This window comes from Phragmites australis, chromosome 1 (assembly GCF_958298935.1).
Source record: "Phragmites australis chromosome 1, lpPhrAust1.1, whole genome shotgun sequence".
In the NCBI taxonomy this organism is placed as follows: Eukaryota; Viridiplantae; Streptophyta; class Magnoliopsida; order Poales; family Poaceae; genus Phragmites; species Phragmites australis.
In genome coordinates this window covers 7,238,764-7,255,515 of record NC_084921.1, presented here as the reverse complement: position 1 = coordinate 7,255,515, position 16,752 = coordinate 7,238,764, and the positions used below count along the sequence as shown (strand labels likewise).

General features: G+C 46.9%; 4 protein-coding genes and 1 pseudogene across 4 annotated transcripts; 3 read left to right on the top strand and 2 right to left on the bottom strand.

Annotated features, from left to right (window-relative positions):
• Positions 1-1,075: 1,075 nt before the first annotated feature.
• On the bottom strand, positions 1,076-1,808 carry LOC133930749 (uncharacterized). The gene has a single exon (XM_062377476.1). It carries the CDS (start codon positions 1,784-1,786, stop codon positions 1,076-1,078), a length of 711 nt encoding a protein of 236 aa, XP_062233460.1. The 5' UTR covers positions 1,787-1,808.
• Positions 1,809-3,541: 1,733 nt separating this feature from the next.
• On the bottom strand, positions 3,542-6,696 carry LOC133899830 (uncharacterized). The gene is made up of 8 exons (XM_062340907.1): positions 6,381-6,696; positions 6,162-6,278; positions 5,912-6,040; positions 5,632-5,808; positions 5,076-5,216; positions 4,439-4,627; positions 4,172-4,243; positions 3,542-4,075 (listed from the first exon to the last, which is right to left on the bottom strand). The coding sequence occupies exons 1-8, from the start codon at positions 6,633-6,635 to the stop codon at positions 3,893-3,895; spliced, it is 1,263 nt and encodes a 420-aa protein (XP_062196891.1). The 5' UTR covers positions 6,636-6,696; the 3' UTR covers positions 3,542-3,892.
• Positions 6,697-7,237: 541 nt separating this feature from the next.
• LOC133899742 (protein ABCI7, chloroplastic-like) lies at positions 7,238-10,187 on the top strand. Its single transcript, XM_062340834.1, has 3 exons — positions 7,238-8,184; positions 8,689-8,948; positions 9,435-10,187. The coding sequence occupies exons 1-3, from the start codon at positions 7,342-7,344 to the stop codon at positions 9,769-9,771; spliced, it is 1,440 nt and encodes a 479-aa protein (XP_062196818.1). The 5' UTR covers positions 7,238-7,341; the 3' UTR covers positions 9,772-10,187.
• Positions 8,277-8,385, top strand: LOC133891245 (U2 spliceosomal RNA; annotated as a pseudogene).
• A 4,913-nt stretch (positions 10,188-15,100) lies between the features above and the next one.
• LOC133887371 (uncharacterized) lies at positions 15,101-16,508 on the top strand. Its single transcript, XM_062327306.1, has 2 exons — positions 15,101-15,847; positions 15,942-16,508. The coding sequence occupies exons 1-2, from the start codon at positions 15,293-15,295 to the stop codon at positions 16,014-16,016; spliced, it is 630 nt and encodes a 209-aa protein (XP_062183290.1). The 5' UTR covers positions 15,101-15,292; the 3' UTR covers positions 16,017-16,508.
• Positions 16,509-16,752: the final 244 nt, after the last annotated feature.

Sequence of the window (16,752 nt, the reverse complement as noted above, 5' to 3'; positions counted from 1 at the left end):
TACCCATCTGCGCCAGGTATGACTTTGTTCGCTGGAGGAGGAGCCTCAGGAAGGAAAACACTTGAGTAAATATCAATAAATGCGACTAGACAGGTTAGGTATGGACGCCCTGTGACTAGCAAGGGCTGGTCACGGGATCACATTAAATCGTAAGAAGACTAGTTATGCAAACCTCGCGCTAGACGTACGAGCCAAGGGCTAGTCGTGTGATGGGTCAGGGTTCAAGAAATATTCCCCGCCAGACACCATATCCCACGTGAGGCCCGTTAGCCAGGATGCCCTCTTACTCGACACTCCGCCAGATACCATATTAGAGATTGTGTCAATAACAAATAGCAAGGTTGCATCTTAGTATCACTTAATATTAGATGACTTGGGTGTAACTATTTCTAGTAGGAAATCTATCATCTCTAAGATTGGGGCTTTTGAGTTCACAGCTTAGGGCTCTTTTGAAACGTAGGATTAGAAAAACGCAGGAATAGGAAAAACATGGGAATAGAATAAGGTGGTGGGGGGGAAAACAGATGACTGAAAAACACAAGAATTTTATAGGAATGAGCTTTTGAATGAGCCAACACAAGAATTGTTAGAACCAACATTACATTAAGTTAATTAGGTAACAAAAGTACAACCCTGTACATCTAAAACAACTATTTGCCGTATTTGCTATTATGATAAAGTCTTGATTTGCCTAGTTCCTACGTGAACAAGTGGAAAAATGATATAAGATCCGAGTGATTGTTGGAACCCTATATATGTTTTTCTCAAGAAAATGGACCTAAGGAAAATTTCCGATGCTTTTCCTATTGGCTTCAATCCTATATTCCAAATGTTGCTACAATACCAAATCCTATAGGAACTAGGATCGAAAGGAGCCCTATGGAATCGAAGGAAATACGCCGTACTGACAGCTGCAACTCGCAAGCTGGAATTGCGACCTGTGGGAGACAAACAAACTGCGCAACCGATTGATAGGAAATATTTTGGGAGACATAAATTCATAATATTTTTTATGAATTTTGTAGGAAACATTTTGATTCCCGCATGATAACTTTTTTAGCGCTAGCAGTTAACTCTAAAACTCCCTATTCTTCTTGTTCTTATTGCTACAGTCACAGAACAAGTAGCTCAGCACCTTCACCACACTCGTCCCAATGAATGGCACGTTAAGAACTGGGCTAACCCTAACACCATGGCTGCTGCCTTTTCTACTACCTCCGTAGTAGTAAACTCTTGAGCCACCACCGTTACTAGCTACAGCCGCAGAGTTAAATGTCTTGTTCTGCGGCCGATGGCCGGAGTCGGGGAAGACATTACTGCCCAACCCATCCCGCGCCACGGCTGACCGGCTGCGCATAAGCGGGAACGACGGGCAGCCGAACCTCCCCGCGGACAGCTGCGCGCCCGTCGTCTTGGTGGCAGAATTCACGCTGCTGCTACGTGAAAACGGGGACGCCGCCCAAGAGCCCGGCCGCCGCTTCTGCTGGCACGCCTGCGCCTTGACCCGGCTGCTGCTTGACTGTTGCTTAATGCACGGGTAGGGTTTGGGAGCTAGCGGCAACGGCGGCACCGGCAGCAGCTTGCCGTCGGCGAAGAGGCTGTCGGCAGGGGCGACGTCGGCGGCGGCCGCATTGGCGTTGGCGAAGTCGAACTCCGGCTCGGGGAGGCGAGGCACGAGCAACGACGTGTCCAACCGGCGGCTGGGCAGGGCTGGTGGCGTGGCGACGGTGGCTAGGTCGTGGGAGAATGAGATCCTCGGGCTGATCAGCTCTGGGGCTTCTTCCATTGTCGGCGTCTGAATGTCAGTGGGAGAGGAGAGTGAGAGACCGGCGAAGCAGTTGGGAAGGAGATGGATAAATAGAGCTGCCGATCGAGGGTTGGGCCCCGTGGTGTAAAAATTTCGCACCGTGCACGAATTTGTGAGGTTGATTCGATCTCACTCGCGCCTGCTTCCTTGGTCGGTCACCTACCTACGCGAGTGACATGCTTCTTTGCCTTTTTCCCGCGTCCATTCGACGTGAAATTCTGGCAATCAACTGTGTACACACACACACACACACACCGTGTGTAGTGACTGTCTCTGGCCAGAAACATCTGTGAGTAGTGCTGTTAAGATCAAGTATCCAAGTCTGAAATCTTTTGGCATCCCCATCAAATAACTGCTGGATGTACGCAACGGCAATGTAATGGTTTAGCATCGTACAAAAATCCCAGTTATTTGGCTTGGACGCAAGAATTTTAATTTGGGGGCAAAAAGAAAGAACGAAGAAGATTGCAATGCTGGATAACTTGCATCACTGTTCACTCTGTATGGAGAGACATCAACAGGGAAACCGAGTTAACCACTTGTTGGGAACAGAATATGATGGGAGGTGTCTATGTGGTCACCATCTCAGTTCTCAATCAATGGAACCAGCGAGAACACGGGGGGATGGGAACCCAATGTTGGTTCAATTTCATGAACATTCCGATCAAAACCTCCAAATCATAGTACTCTTCAGACAGCAAAGACAGCAAGGGATCGACAAAGGAAGTTCACCCGTTTCCCTTTCTTCCATCGAAGAAAAAGGGAGTCCTGCTCTGCAAGTGGAGCACTCATCAACTGGAATGGCGGAAATGCACACTGAAAAATTGCTCATTTTGCCCTATAGCCTATAGGTGAAAGAGAAACCTCAGTTGGATTTTGATAAAAATCCATGAAGGCATGCATGTACCGTTTGTGCCAGTGTGCTAATTCTGTAATAGAACGTTTTCATTCCATCTTTCTAAATGTGGCGTGTCGTGCAATACATCATAGTTGTTGCTGCCTTATGGATACTCAATTATTCATACGTGCCTTCGCTTTTGTGCAACGCTGGACCAGAATGGACTAGGAATTATTGTGCACTACTATGCATGCAAATTGCAAAATGATTTGCTTTGCATCGGTGTTACTACTAAAAACTTTTTTTGTAGCCAGCAAACATGTCTCACTGCCTGGTGTAAAATCAGGTGATTTGATGACCCAGCTAGCATTCTGATGAAGACAAGCTCGGTAGTGGTCAAGGAGTAGGGGGCATCTGAAACAGCGCTGCCCCTAGTTTCAGGGGACTAGGGAAGCATCATGCATGATCAGAAGAAATCAACAAAATGTGGTATAGTCATTAGGCTCTTAGCCAAACTGCTCCTCGGATCCTCAGTGTTGGCTCTGTTTGTGTTTGCTTGCTCTACAGTTAGGGGCCCAGTTCCTGAATCTGTGGTGCTTCTTGGCACTTTGTACACAATCTCCACACAGTTTGACTCGTCAAGGCACAAGGAAGGGGCCGGGGCTTGAGTAGTTGAATGGCAAAGGATTCAAGATATAATAGTTTCGAATTTTGATCAAACAGGTTGGACACTACTGATTAGAGTGACACGCATATCATGCGCCAACATGTCGGCACTTTGCGGAATTTTGATCGATCAAATGCGCTAAAGCAAATGCATATCTGTCCGACAACAACATGGCAGCCAATGAGCTAAGGCCATCCATATAAGAAATCAAGCCATAAAAAACTTCACAGAGCATAAACTTTCATGTTCAGTGGAAGGGAAGCAAAACCAGTACTGATGCTTCTGTTGTAACAAAATGATTACAGGCACAGGGTTTTCCTTGAATATATAATGATGTAAATGATTGGCTGACTGAGTGGAGATTAGAGACATGTAAGGCAACGGAGAAAGATTCATGCATGGCACAAGCTTATCTGCTGACTGGGTGACAGTGACACCACAAAAAAATGGTGTAGATGCTATGCGTAGGAGCCATTGCAGAGCGGTCTTTGTGGAATATTTACATGTAACCTGTGGCTCCAAAATTTGGAGACCCCTGACTGTGACCTGCTAAAGTTATCTCTATTAGTAGTAGTGTTCCTTATAGTACTAAATTTTGTATAACTAGTTGCTGTGTATGTACTTTCTCGTGCACTGGAGAACGGGGAGATGACCTAGGGCTCTTAAGATGATCAACTCCTTGTCTTCTGAGAGCGTTTGGATTGACACCTGCCTTGTGAGCAGCGATAACTCCAATGGCTTCCCAGTAGTTCCGGACATTCACCTGAGGAGAAAAAGGTTCAAATTTGCCGATAATTTCTTAGATATATGAAAGAGTCAAAGAGAACTTGGAGGATAATTATGGACATATTTTGCATACCACTTCTATGCCGAACTTGTCTGGAGTATCATCAAGCACTGTTTCATTTTCTTGTACGGTAATGATTAAGGGCTGCAAAGAAGAAATACCTAATTTAGTTGACAACTGCAAAGCAGAGCTTACACTTTCTGTGATGAGCATCATGCTAACATAACATGCATTGGTGAATTTCCCTACGTTTCATATATCTAGCACACTGACACTGCACGTGCAGTCCAACTGGATAGATTCTTCATCAGCCATCACTAATCAATATGGACACTGTACCTTGTTCTTTATCGCAGTTCGAGCAAAAGCAAGAGTGCCATCTCCTCCACAAGAGTCCTTTGGAAGAATCACACTGTCAACATCACTAGCCACTATGCAACCACTGTCCAAGGTTCCTGGCCTCCTCATTACATACTGAGGAGCATTGCTTAACCCAGCGAGCACACAAGGCAGAAAAGTATATCCAATCTGCTTGAAAAAGACATAGAGAATGAATAACAAACAAGATACAAAATTAATAAGCACTTAGGTTTCTTTATAAAAAACTGCTAAGTTTGACATAACATAGCACACATCTATGTATGACCAAAGGAGGGAAGCAAGTTGCTAAATGAAGAAAACCTTGTAACTAGCAGAAATTGAATCCATGACAGTAGTCTGAGATATGCATTGTTCCATTGTGATTGCTGTGTGATTATAAAGCATTTCACTGGTAATTATTAAACTAGTTATGCAAGAGTACACAAGGACATGCGAACGGGCATGGAGCCCGATTGGCAAAGCCACAAGGGAGTGGCTGAGCCCGCCGGGGTTCGAACCCCGGCGTCGCACACCCCCGTTAAATAGCTTCCAAAGAAAGCTCCGGGTAAGGGGATCCGGCTCTCAAAAAAAAAAGAGTACACAAGGACATAGATACCTCTTCAGCAACAGATCTTGGACTAACTAATGGGCTGAGTGGTGGGGGTAAGACTGCTGGAGCATGTGCAGCAGGGATTTTGAATTCTTTCACAATTAGATGACTGATAATTGCTTCAACTCCTGCCAACAGATCAACTCCCTGAAATGACACAGCAGTCAAGAACATAAAATTTGAGAAGTATGCATAGACAGACAGACTCTGTTGCTTGGAAATGGAGACAACAAAGATATGATTCCCTACAAATTATAAGCATATTTCCCTTAATTGTCATCAATCCATGAAAACCAAGATCCATCAGTACACACGTCCAGTGAAATAAGGCGCAACAGGTAACTACTTTCAAGTTCTTGGGAAAGGAAGGCACTAAGTCGCTAACATCTATCCCAGACCCCATGTAGGTATTAGGCTTCTAAGAGCGCTTGCTGTTGCAAATGCAAGGAACATTATGATTCAGACCTGCTTTCAGAATGCAACATGCAAATATCAGTTGGTCCAAGTTCAACATCATACAAGTTAAATGAAAAAAAAAACTACTTAATCAGGCAAGAGTTACCTTCCCATCCCGATAACATTCTGAATCTTCTGGATCATCATCTGGAAAGCGTGCAACAACTGCCACCGCATTCACATCGGAATAGTTCACTAGTGTGTCAACTGCTCTTAACAGAGAATCAGAATTCCCAACACTCCCCGTCGACTTCCCACATTTTGGATCAAACCATGTCTTGATCTACACCATACATGTGCATGTCATATGTAAACATCAAGATTACCCAGACACTGAAATGTGTTCACAACAACTATTGTTGCTAGCATCAGAACAGAATACGCACCTCCAGGGGAGCATCTGTGACAATGTACTCAACTACAGGCAGGCCAAGCGAAGCCCTTGCGGCATCTGCAACCTGCAAGTGGCGAAGCCGGAGGTCTTCCTCGATTCCAGAATCCAACACCAAGCCTACCTGAGTTGGATTAGTTACAATGTATCATTGTAGTGCCACGAAAATCATATCTTACGGTGACAGTTTGTATCAACCTTGTGGAATGTGGGTGAGAAATCACCACAGCCAATGCATCACTAACCTTGTTTTGGTGAACTGGTTGGAGAGCCCAAAATCCTTCCGCGAACCTGTCAAGGGCGTATCCCTCGACGTAAAGCGTATTGGGCATCGGCCAGTACAGCATTGCAGCGTTCAGCACCTGCAATACCGAAGCTTCCATCTCTGAGCAACCAAATTCAAATGGAGAAATAGAAAGCGAAGTATAGCAGCGTAATGTTCAGGATGGTAGCCATTCTTTTACGTTTGGGTGGGAGATGACGCAGTCGGAGACGGCGGCGAGGGCTCGCGCCACCGGGAGGGCGTCGCCAGCGAAGCCACCGACGGCGGCGCCGACGCCGGTGGGGACGATTAGGACGGACGTGTAGGGCCTCCTGAAGCACTGGGCCCGCGCGTCGGCAGACGGGGAGAAGGAATGGGCCTGGGTGCGCCGGCGCGGCGGCGTTCGCGACGGCGTGAAGCGGGTGGCGGTGAACGGAGGAGAGAGATGGACCGCCATTTCGCCGGGACGAGCGAGCGGGGAGCGGCAAAGGGGATAAGGCTACGCATACGCGCAGCTGCACTGGGCTAGGCCCACGTTCGTCAGCCCATTCATCCTTTAGTGGGCCAGACCGCACTGACCAGTTATTCTTTCCTCGTCCGAATTTTAGGGGGCATGTTTAAAAATAAAAAATTATAGTTCCATTACTTTTAAAATTTAAAACAATATCGAAATTATCATAAAAATTCTAATTTTTTATAATGTATAGGATACCATGATCTTTAAAAAAATTCAGACAAACTTAAAATTTGTTTTTTTTCTCATTGTACAAGTATTTGTTTGAGTTTAAAAGTTTTGAAGAGCTAGATAATGTTTTGAAGAACATCATCTACACCATTTTTTAAAATTATTTATGATTATTTTGATAATATTTTTAATTTTAAGAGCATTTAAATGATGTATTTTATTTTTTTGACAGGTTTATTTTTTAAACATGGCATTTGTCACCTTCTAACGGCGATAACATGAGTTTAGATATGCCATTTTTCAAAACAGACCTTATTTTTTCAAATTTCGATTTAAAAAATATAAAAATAAAAAACGGGCGACCTGTCAGGCTGGGATTGGGATCCTCTAGCAAAGTCACCGCGCTACGAGCACGGAAAGGCCACCGCAACGCCGCCAGCCCGCCACTGGACAGACGAGGAGAAGCTCCGCGGACGCCATGTCGTCGCCGTCGCTATGCGCCGCCTCCTGCCCCACCCCGCTCCGCGCGCCACCGCCTCTCCTGAGCTTCCGCGGCGCAGCCGCCATAGTCTCCGCCTCCGCGACTCGCGCGGCGCCGGCCGTCTCCGACGACCTCGTCCTCCGCATCGCCGAGCAGCTCGAGGACTCGGTAACCTCCTCCTCCTCACTCCTCGACCCGCTCCGCTCCGCCTCCGCGCTCTCCCTCCTCTCCACGCCCTGGCCCACCCGCCGCTCCAGCGAGGCCTTCCGCTTCACCGACGTCTCCTACCTCCGCTCCCTCCCCATCTCCCTCCCCTCCCGATCCCCCGACCTCGCGCCGCCCTCCTCCCCTTTCCCCTCCCACGTCCTCTTCTCCGATGGTCTCCTTGTATCCGCTTCTGGTGCCCATGTCAGCGCCCTCGCCGATCTTCCTCCTGGCCGCGCCCGAGACCGCGCCGCCGCTGCGCTCGCCGCCTCAGCGGAATTCGCCCACAAGGACCTCTTCTACGACTTCAATGCCATTGGGACGAGGGACATCGCGGTCGTGCACGTGCCCGAGGGGGTCAAGATGGCCGACGACCCAGTCCACATTATGTTCACCTATACCAATAGCGGTGGTGGGAGTATGCTGATGTCCAATCCGAGAGTTCTGGTGGTCGCCGAGAAGGAGGCAGAGGTGGCCATAGTGGAGGAGCACTTTGGGGCTGGAGAAGAAGGTGGTTGCTATTGGGCCAACCCGGTGGCGGAGATTGTCATAGATGAGGGTGCGAGGGTGGTTCATTCTTATGCGCAGCGGCAATCGTTTGCAGCAGCGCACACTAAATGGACCGTCGTCCAGCAGGTGAGTCTGTATTTTGTATTATACATGTAAAAATTGTAATTAAAAATGAGCACCGAGGGGAAGGACATCCCGGATTTCATTAAGAGGATGTCATGCCTCAGTCTTTTGGCTAAGATCAAGTGTGTTCTTATCAGTTTAATATCTGATATGGGCCTGTAAAAATTGTAATTATGAATGTGAAGTTTGAATGTGATATATTCTTGAAATGGGATAGGATAGTGATGATAAGAGAAGCCAATTATGATTAAACTGTAGAGGGACATTGTTAGAATTAGTGAATTACCAAATCAATTCTGAGCTGGCGGCATTGGGCATGCCACAATATCCTTGTTTTAGCAACATCATAACTCAAGACAATCACCTTCATATTGCTACTGTTAATAGTAATTATGGGTATCAGGGGAGTTATGCTTGCTCTAGCGGGTTTGGACTGTGATAGATTAATCCAGCTTATATGAGAGGAAAGAATCAGTCTTATTAGTTTTGAAACTTTTTTTCTTGCAGGATACATCCAGTAAATATGAGTTTGTTGAGGTCAGCACCGGAGCAAGATTGAACAGGCACAATCTCCATATCCAGCAGTTAGGCCCTGAGACGGAGACGAAATTGTCAACACTTCACTTAACATCTCAGAATAAGCAGATACATGATCTGCATAGCAGATTGATACTTGATCACCCCAGAGGTTTTTCACGACAGCTCCACAAATGCATTGCTTGTGCTACAGGGAATAGCATATTTGATGGCAATATTAAAGTCAACAGGTATTTCATCAGGCTACTTTCATGAAGTGTTTTCTTTCTTCTTTTGGGGGAAAAAATCATCTATTCCAGCCATCTTTCTAATCAGCATTGCCGAATTGTAGATTTTTTTAGTTTGGTGCACTATGCACTACAGACTTTTCTAGTTGTTCAATTTTTCACAGTAGCTGAATATAGGGCATCTTAAGATTATATTTGTTTAGGATCATTTGATGTGAACTCAACTAGAATATAGTAGTTGTATAAGAAGTTGTGGTGTGTTCATGAAATAAAATAATAAAAAAAAAATTGGCATGAAGCCAGAGACATTTTTAGTTGTAGTCTTGTAGATGTAGCAGTGCAAAGGTGCTGGTAGGAACATGTACTGTTGCAATCCGTTTCACCTATGTCCCAAAATGAGCAATATCAATGTTTTTGTCATGACACAGTTTTGTCTACAGTTGCAATCCTATATTCCCATCCTAATACTTCGATGCCCTTGATTCACAGGTATGCACAACAGACTGATGCTGGGCAAGAAACCAAGTGTCTTATCATATCACCAAAAGCTCTTGTTAATGTCAAGCCAAACCTTCAGATTATCGCTGATGATGTGAAATGTACTCATGGTGCTGCCGTCAGTGGTGAGCTTGATCCAAATGAGCTCTTCTACTTCCAAGCGAGAGGCATTGATGCGCAAACTGCAACAGACGCACTACTTTTCTTCTTTGGAGCCCATGTGATAAAGCGCATACCTTTTAAGCCTATAAATGAGAAGACATTAGCACAGTTCAAAGAGTTGCTTACTTCCTCCAGACATACAGTGGATGGCGCCCTTCTTTCATGATATTGTTTCAGTTAGTTCAACACATTTTGGTGAGATGAGAGGATTAGAGAACGTTTGAAGTATTTGAGCCACACAAGGCGAGGCGCTATAACCACATCTTGGATTGACGTCAGCAATGGTACTCTAGCTTGCAAATGCAGTTTATTTGCAAACGACTTGTTTGTCACTACGAAGAGGAAGTAATTATTATTTTTAGCAAATGTTACATTTTAGAGTCAACTCTGTACTTGAAAAGGTTCTGTAAAGAAATACTTCGAAGCAGCTTGGTGAACAGATAAAGGTTTCTTTCTCTAGCCCAAATTTTGTAATTTCCTACATACCTAAGATACTTTATTTCTTGTTTAGTTTGAGTTTGTTATCCAGTGTCGATTATGTAATCTCGAGCTCGGTGGAAAACTATGATCGTACTGTGCTTCTGTGTGTGCTGTTCTGACTAGCACTAGCAAGAATAATCATTATACTGTTTAAAAAAACGGTAATCTGTTGCTTTTGTAGCTCGGTTGCTTAGAGCACCCGCGGGAGGTCTTGAGTTCGACTCTCAACAAAACGATGCTTTGAAAATATATTTTCCTACCCAGCCTCTTTTTTAGGATTGTATCCAGCATTTTTAGATTTCACATTCAGCTAATAGTTTTCCCAAAACCTAGCGTTTCATTCTGACTCTAGCGTTCATTTTCAGCTCAGTGTTCAGACTTCAGAGCAAGTAGTGGTTCTGTCATCAAAATTTTGGTTGCAGCACCAAGGTTCAAATTTTGGTGGTCACACACGTGAGTGTTTTCAGCGATTTTATGTATAGGCAAATGACAGGTGCGCACTCGTTTATATGTGTAATGTGCGTGTGTAGTGTTGTATATATGTGTGTCGGGGATGATCTCTGATAATAAATCTAGGGTGTATGGGACAACGGGTGCGTTGATCGGTGTTTCTTTATATTGGGATCGGATGGACACAACAACGTAGAGATTTATTCAGATTTAGGCCTCTCGTGGAATAATAGTTATATGTCATGTGTATTTTCTTATGAATTTGATGAACTTGTTATCGAATGTCCTTTTTACAAGTTAGGTCCTCCCATTTATATATTAAGGGAAAATTGAGTACATATAAATAAACTGTGTTAAGCCATATAGCAGACCTACTTCTAACGAAACCAACTACTCCTAGCTCATCATTACAAAGGGTATGAACGCCCAACCTACCCTGGTCATCCTACAGGTCCTGTCACGTACGTCGAGTGCTATCACGCTCACCTGCAAGATCATCCCATAGCATTAAATGTTACAGAATGTGTCACTCCAACTTTATGTCTCTCCGCATGTGGAATGAAAAAAACTTAAGTAGATGGTATTTAATCTGGTCACCCTACAGGCCCTATCACGTACGTTGAGTGCTATCACGTTCACCTGCAAGATTATTCCATAGCATTAAATGTTATAGAACGTGTCACTCTAACTTTATGTCTCTCCAGCTGCATGTGAAATGAAAAAACTTAAGTAGATGGTATTTAATATAATTTGACTGGTTAGGTGAGTATCTTCCCATGCGACCAGTAAAGGCTGCACGCAAGGTCTTCTCCATTGATCAGAGGGCTGATCAACTGAGCCTCGTCTTGGTCGTGGTGAAGCCGTGGTCTCGAGTATATCAACCGCTAGCTGATATTTAGCAACCTGGGCCCACTCAGTGAGGCACTTTACTTATTACATCAACAGTGTGCTAGACCTTGTAATAGAAAAAAATTTGGTTGCAGCAACTAATTACATACTAAGCAGTGAGAATTCAGAATAATAAATAAACTGCAAGCTGGGAAGAAACGAGCGTTGCAGAATCGCAGATGTACAAGACCCACACAATTACAATGGTTCGAATCCACAAACAAATATTATGTTTCAGTACAGATAGCAGCACAATTCTGTTCCATAGCATAAAACAGCAACTTCTGTATTCAACAAGCACTTATTATTTCAGATAACTAACTCCAAGGAATTCGCTGCTTCAGGTTAGCAAACACTGCATGAATTGCACACCATTACTTAGATATGCTTTTGCTTAACGCTGAAGCTGAACCACTCGGAGCCCTCACTGAAAAACAGGCAACAACAAATTCACGTCAGAACCCAGAATCCGCAACAATACAGCAATGCATCATCAGAAAGTGAGACCTTACCTTCTTCTGGTGCTCATCGGACGGCCCATGCTCGGCTCTCTGGCTGATGATGTAGAAGAGCACGCACGAGACCACGCTGAGTGCCAAAGAAGCGCCGAGAATGGCTAGGACCGCGAGAATTCTCGCGCTCTCGTCAGGCTCTTCTGGACTGCCTCCTGATGCCGTCCTGAAGCCATTGATGCCACGCTGCCCCTGGGCACGGACGCCGTCTGCCGTTATGTTCCTCCTCATCCACTCCGGCCACTGTTTCGGCGAGGCGTGGACCAGGGAAGTGATGTACCTGTCAAGAACATCGTTAGTCCGGTGAGCCTTGGCGCGGGCTGAGACCTCGGCTCCCTCGGGGATGAAGTGATCAGGGCGGCGCTGCTTCCTGCCGCGAGAAGGCAGGCGGCATGACAAGGACGCCGCCGCCGCTACCGCAGCTTCAGTGTCGCTCTTCCGATCGTTGGAACTTGACTCGTCAACAGTGGCGCCCAACTCTGGCGGACTCGTTCGATCAGATGAATCGGGAAAACATCCAAGAACGAAGACGTTCGGGATTAAAAACCTTACCAGAGCGTTTCGTCGTGGAGCCCGGCGCTTCGTTCTTGACACCTTGACTGGCATTGGTCATTGCAGGGGCACCGGCGGATCGCGTCATCGCCGACGCTAAGCCGAGGCCGCCTACCAACGCTGCGCCTCCCACGGCGATCGAGGGAGTCGGGTTGGAATGCTTCCTGCTTCGGAGCGGCCGTCGGCGACAGAAGGATGGTGGCGTCGGGTTCGCGATCGCCCATCGAAACTCTGACAAATTCATGGTTACAATCAAGAAGACAACCAAGAACAGAGGAAGCCGTCGAATTGGAATGGAATTATGGAAACCTTACTGGAGCGAGTCGCCGATGGGTTCTTGGGCACCTTATCGTCTTCGTTCTTGGTGCCTCCCGAGGCGGTCGCGTGACCGGCATTGCCCACTGCGGTGACCCCCTCCAACTCCTCCGTCAAAGCGTCCTGCTCCAATGAACCAAGAACAAAATCAAGAACGGGGCATTTCGGAAATCGGATTCGTCCTCGCCTCCCCGAATCAAATATCACCTCAAGATCATCCTCGTTGCTCTCCGACCCCGCAGCGCCATGGCCGGCATCGTCCATCGCCGCCGCGTCCTCCTGCTCCCTGGACGCGGCTCCGCGCGCCAGGCCGCCCTCGGCACCGGCCACCTCCCCCGGCGCCGGAGCCTCGCCTCCTTGCTCCATCTCCCCCTCGGATAGGTCAAGAACCGCGCGCTTGTCTTGCTCCATGGTGATGATCGCATTCTTGGGAGGGTTGAGCGAGGGGAGGAGGAAGAGGGAAGCGAGGGGTTTGAAGGAAGCAGCGCAGGGGGAGGAGGAAGTGGTGGCATTTGATGGAGGGAAAGTGCGCGACGCGAGCGGTTACAAACTATGAAGCGGCGCCGGCGCAGGCTGGAGAGCTGTTCGTTGAGCGGTTGCTGCTGCGATGTGCGGGAAGCCGGGAACCTACTGCTGCGATGTGCGGCGTTATTTAATACGAATAGCGTATAGATGGTTGTGCCTCTTGCTAGTTGGAAATACAACTAGGTATACCTTTGCGCAGCAGATCTATCTCACATCTATCTTCCTATTTTATATTCATATATATATATATATATATATTTTTTTTTTTGATTCTTTCACATATTCTATAATTTATTTATTTACCTATACAATATAAATCTTAATATAAATAAACAGCCTTAATAAATTATACATCCGTATAATTAGTAGTATTTTCATGTTCAATCCATCCAACTCAGCCAGTATCACACTACGCCTGCCAGAGCAAACAATTCTTTCCCCTTTTTGCCCATGGCATATCGGCTTCTTTGCGTACAAGACCATGGTACTTTGCGAACAATCATCAGAGAATCCCTCTGGGGCGTACCACTTTTCGTAATCATATCACGCTCTTTTTGCAACACCCAGCGTCGTGCTAAGTTTCTGCAACTGCAAGTGGCACGGCTTTCTGTTCTTGCATTTAGGTGCACCCTAGTTTAGAGTTTCTATCTATAAATTGACGGACAAAGCTTTAGTGCGTTTGCAAAATATCCCGAGATAAAAGTTCACGCTCCGGTCCTACTAAACGTATGTCTGATGGTACACAAAATAAATTCCTTTGCCCCAATCACGCTTGTAGTGACCAGTGAATTAATATGCTAAGAGAATCAGGCCTTTGGCTTGAGTGATTAGTCAAAGTGGTTGTATTTATATCCCATAAAAATGAAATTTTCTTTTCATGGTAGATAAGTACTGGTCAGCAGTGAGTTGTCTACGTAATTTAGTCGCTCTAAATTTCATATCTGTAGTCTTCGGTAAACGTTGTGTAAGTGTGTATGTGTCCACGTGTTGTGCTGCCGTTTAAAAAAAAAGAATTAGCATGCTGAGTCTTGTAAATTGTAGCCCGCTAGATTATTTTTAGATGGAACCTCGTATCTTAAAACTGAGATAGTACAATTCAACATAGAATGAATAAATTTACTTGCAGTAAAAAAAAAAACAGAGCATATCACAAAGCACAAATATATCTGTTCGGTATCTCTTACAAAGAACACCATAGTACCACAAAGGTGTTGCATGCGAATAGAACACGGACAGCACTCCACCCATGCAGATGCAGTTGCTCAATGCAATTCAGCACCCATCCACATCAACCCTAAAATTCAGAAGAAAAGAAAAACTCTAAAATTCCTGTCAAGCCCTCAACGCATGCGCCTCCAATTTTTTTTAAGAGCCCCAAATACTAGAGCTCAAATCAAACATATATTAAAAAGAAAAAATAATTAACCTAGTTTATAAAAAATTGGATCCAAAAATCTTAATAAATATACAGTTTAAAAGAGAAAAATCAGCATCCAACCCTAAGACGACAATACGATCATAACTCTACATATAACACTCTCATTAGAAAGTATAACCAGACAACAGACAGAAGTAATCAAACTCAAACTCGTAAACCAAAAATACTGTCACCCTCACAACTCTATTGGTGAAATCTACTCCCACACCGCAACTCTCTAATACATAAATTGATAGCGCATTGCTTTGGAAGGAGGGCGCATTACACCAAAACACCCGCAATATTTATTCATCACCAACACTCACTTTTCCATCCATTTTTTCCCTCCCCCGCCCCCACACCCCGCATCCATCGCCGGAGTCCACCTCCCTCTCTTCTCTCCTCTTGTCTCCTCCCTTACCACGTCCCACGCGCTCCCCCTTGCCCCGCCCCTCCTGTCGCCGCCGCCGCCGCCGCCGCAGCAGCCTTAGGAGCCACCAAAGGTTGCCCCCGTCTCCGAGCGTGCCGCCGGCACGTCGCCCACGGCCATGGTGATCTCGGCCGAGTCTCCCCCGCCGCCTCCCCCGGATCCTGTCGCCGATGCCGCGGCGGTGGAGGCTGCGGCGGCCACGTCGAACGCTCGCCAGGCCGCATTCTCCTCGTTCCCGTCGCTCAAGACGTGGGGGAGCCACTGCGTCCTGCGCTGCGCCCACGTGAACCGTTCTGGCGACGCCATCGCCACAGCCAGACGCTCCCCGGAGAAGGTCGACGAGGTCAGGGACAAGCTCCTGCGCCAACTCAACGAGGTGGCAGCAGGGCGCGACGCCGCCGACGCGGACCATGCGGTGGCCCCCGAGCCTGCCGCCTTGCCACCGTGGAAGCTGCGTACTCGGCGCCGCCACCCACCAGTGGCGCCTTCCCCGAGCGCGTCGCCGCCGCCCGAGCGGAGGTCGTCTAGGGCCCGCGCGGAGGCTCTCGACCGGCCGCGGTTCTCCGTGACGCTCACCAGCGAGGAGATCGAGGAGGACGTCTACGCCGTCACCGGCGCGCGCCCGCGCCGCCGCCCGCGGCGGCGGCCCCGGCCCGTGCAGAAGCAGGTCGATGTGAGTCCCTGCTTCGCATCGTTCGTTCCTTTCCTCACACTCCAGCCCCCATTTAGGGACCCGTTTGTAATTTGGTAAAACATCGCGTTCCCAGATGCTATTACCCGGCGCGTGGCTGTCGGCGATCACCGCCGAGTCTTACCGAGTGCCGGACGACCGGCGAGCCTGAGCCGCCGGTCCAACAAGCACCGTCGAGCCGTCAACAGGGAAGCAGGAAACCGCAAGGCAAATTCACCAATCACAATCTGGTGCTGTTAATTCTTTAACTCGTTTCTTCTCCCTTCTGCGGGTGATAATATCATGAGCTACTATTTAATTATTAATTGATCAAATAGAATGCTAGTAGTAGTACTTAGTAGCAAGTGTCTAGTAGTAGTAAGTTCTTGCTGGCAGCAAATGGACGTAAAGGATAGTTTGGCGCGTGCTAGCACTGTCCTTGATGGTACCTTTGTTATTAACATCTGGACATCTGGATTCCAACGTTAATCCTACCGTCCTCCTCCCAATATAATTCCCATTTTTTGTTACTTCTCCATGAATTGTACTGTAGCTTACTCAAACTTGGATAAACTAGTGATCGATAGAGAAAAGTTATGATCTTGACATAAAGCAACGGACGATCACAGTACAAATATTCCATACTCCATAGTAACACATTTTTGCAAGTGATGGTTAGTAGCTCGTGAAGTTATTTTTTGGTCGCATATCGGGTGAGCTTTTACCGGCAACGGCTAGGGTGGTGTGGTCCAGGCCCAATCACGTAGAATTTACGACTGTTCGGCTGACACGCGGGCCCGACCAGCGCCGGAACCGAACAGTTTGGGGAAACCCTGGCACCGCTCGCCGGTGGGCAGGGCCTTTTCGTTGCCTGTTTATATCACCCAGGAGGGCCCGCTGTCAGGAAG

What these genes read in the sequence shown, in the direction of transcription:
- LOC133930749 (XM_062377476.1), bottom strand. Translation starts at nt 1,786, where the DNA reads ATGGAAGAAGCCCCAGAGCTGATCAGCCCGAGGATCTCATTCTCCCAC.
- LOC133899830 (XM_062340907.1), bottom strand. Translation starts at nt 6,635, where the DNA reads ATGGCGGTCCATCTCTCTCCTCCGTTCACCGCCACCCGCTTCACGCCG. An exon ending in TCACAGATGCTCCCCTGGAG is followed by an intron (nt 5,809 to 5,911) that starts GTGCGTATTCTG and finishes TGTATGGTGTAG; the next exon opens with ATCAAGACATGGTTTGATCC. An exon ending in ACAAGTTCGGCATAGAAGTG is followed by an intron (nt 4,076 to 4,171) that starts GTATGCAAAATA and finishes TTTTCTCCTCAG; the next exon opens with GTGAATGTCCGGAACTACTG.
- LOC133899742 (XM_062340834.1), top strand. Translation starts at nt 7,342, where the DNA reads ATGTCGTCGCCGTCGCTATGCGCCGCCTCCTGCCCCACCCCGCTCCGC. An exon ending in AATGGACCGTCGTCCAGCAG is followed by an intron (nt 8,185 to 8,688) that starts GTGAGTCTGTAT and finishes TTTTTCTTGCAG; the next exon opens with GATACATCCAGTAAATATGA. An exon ending in GGCAATATTAAAGTCAACAG is followed by an intron (nt 8,949 to 9,434) that starts GTATTTCATCAG and finishes CTTGATTCACAG; the next exon opens with GTATGCACAACAGACTGATG.
- LOC133887371 (XM_062327306.1), top strand. Translation starts at nt 15,293, where the DNA reads ATGGTGATCTCGGCCGAGTCTCCCCCGCCGCCTCCCCCGGATCCTGTC. An exon ending in CCGTGCAGAAGCAGGTCGAT is followed by an intron (nt 15,848 to 15,941) that starts GTGAGTCCCTGC and finishes TCGCGTTCCCAG; the next exon opens with ATGCTATTACCCGGCGCGTG.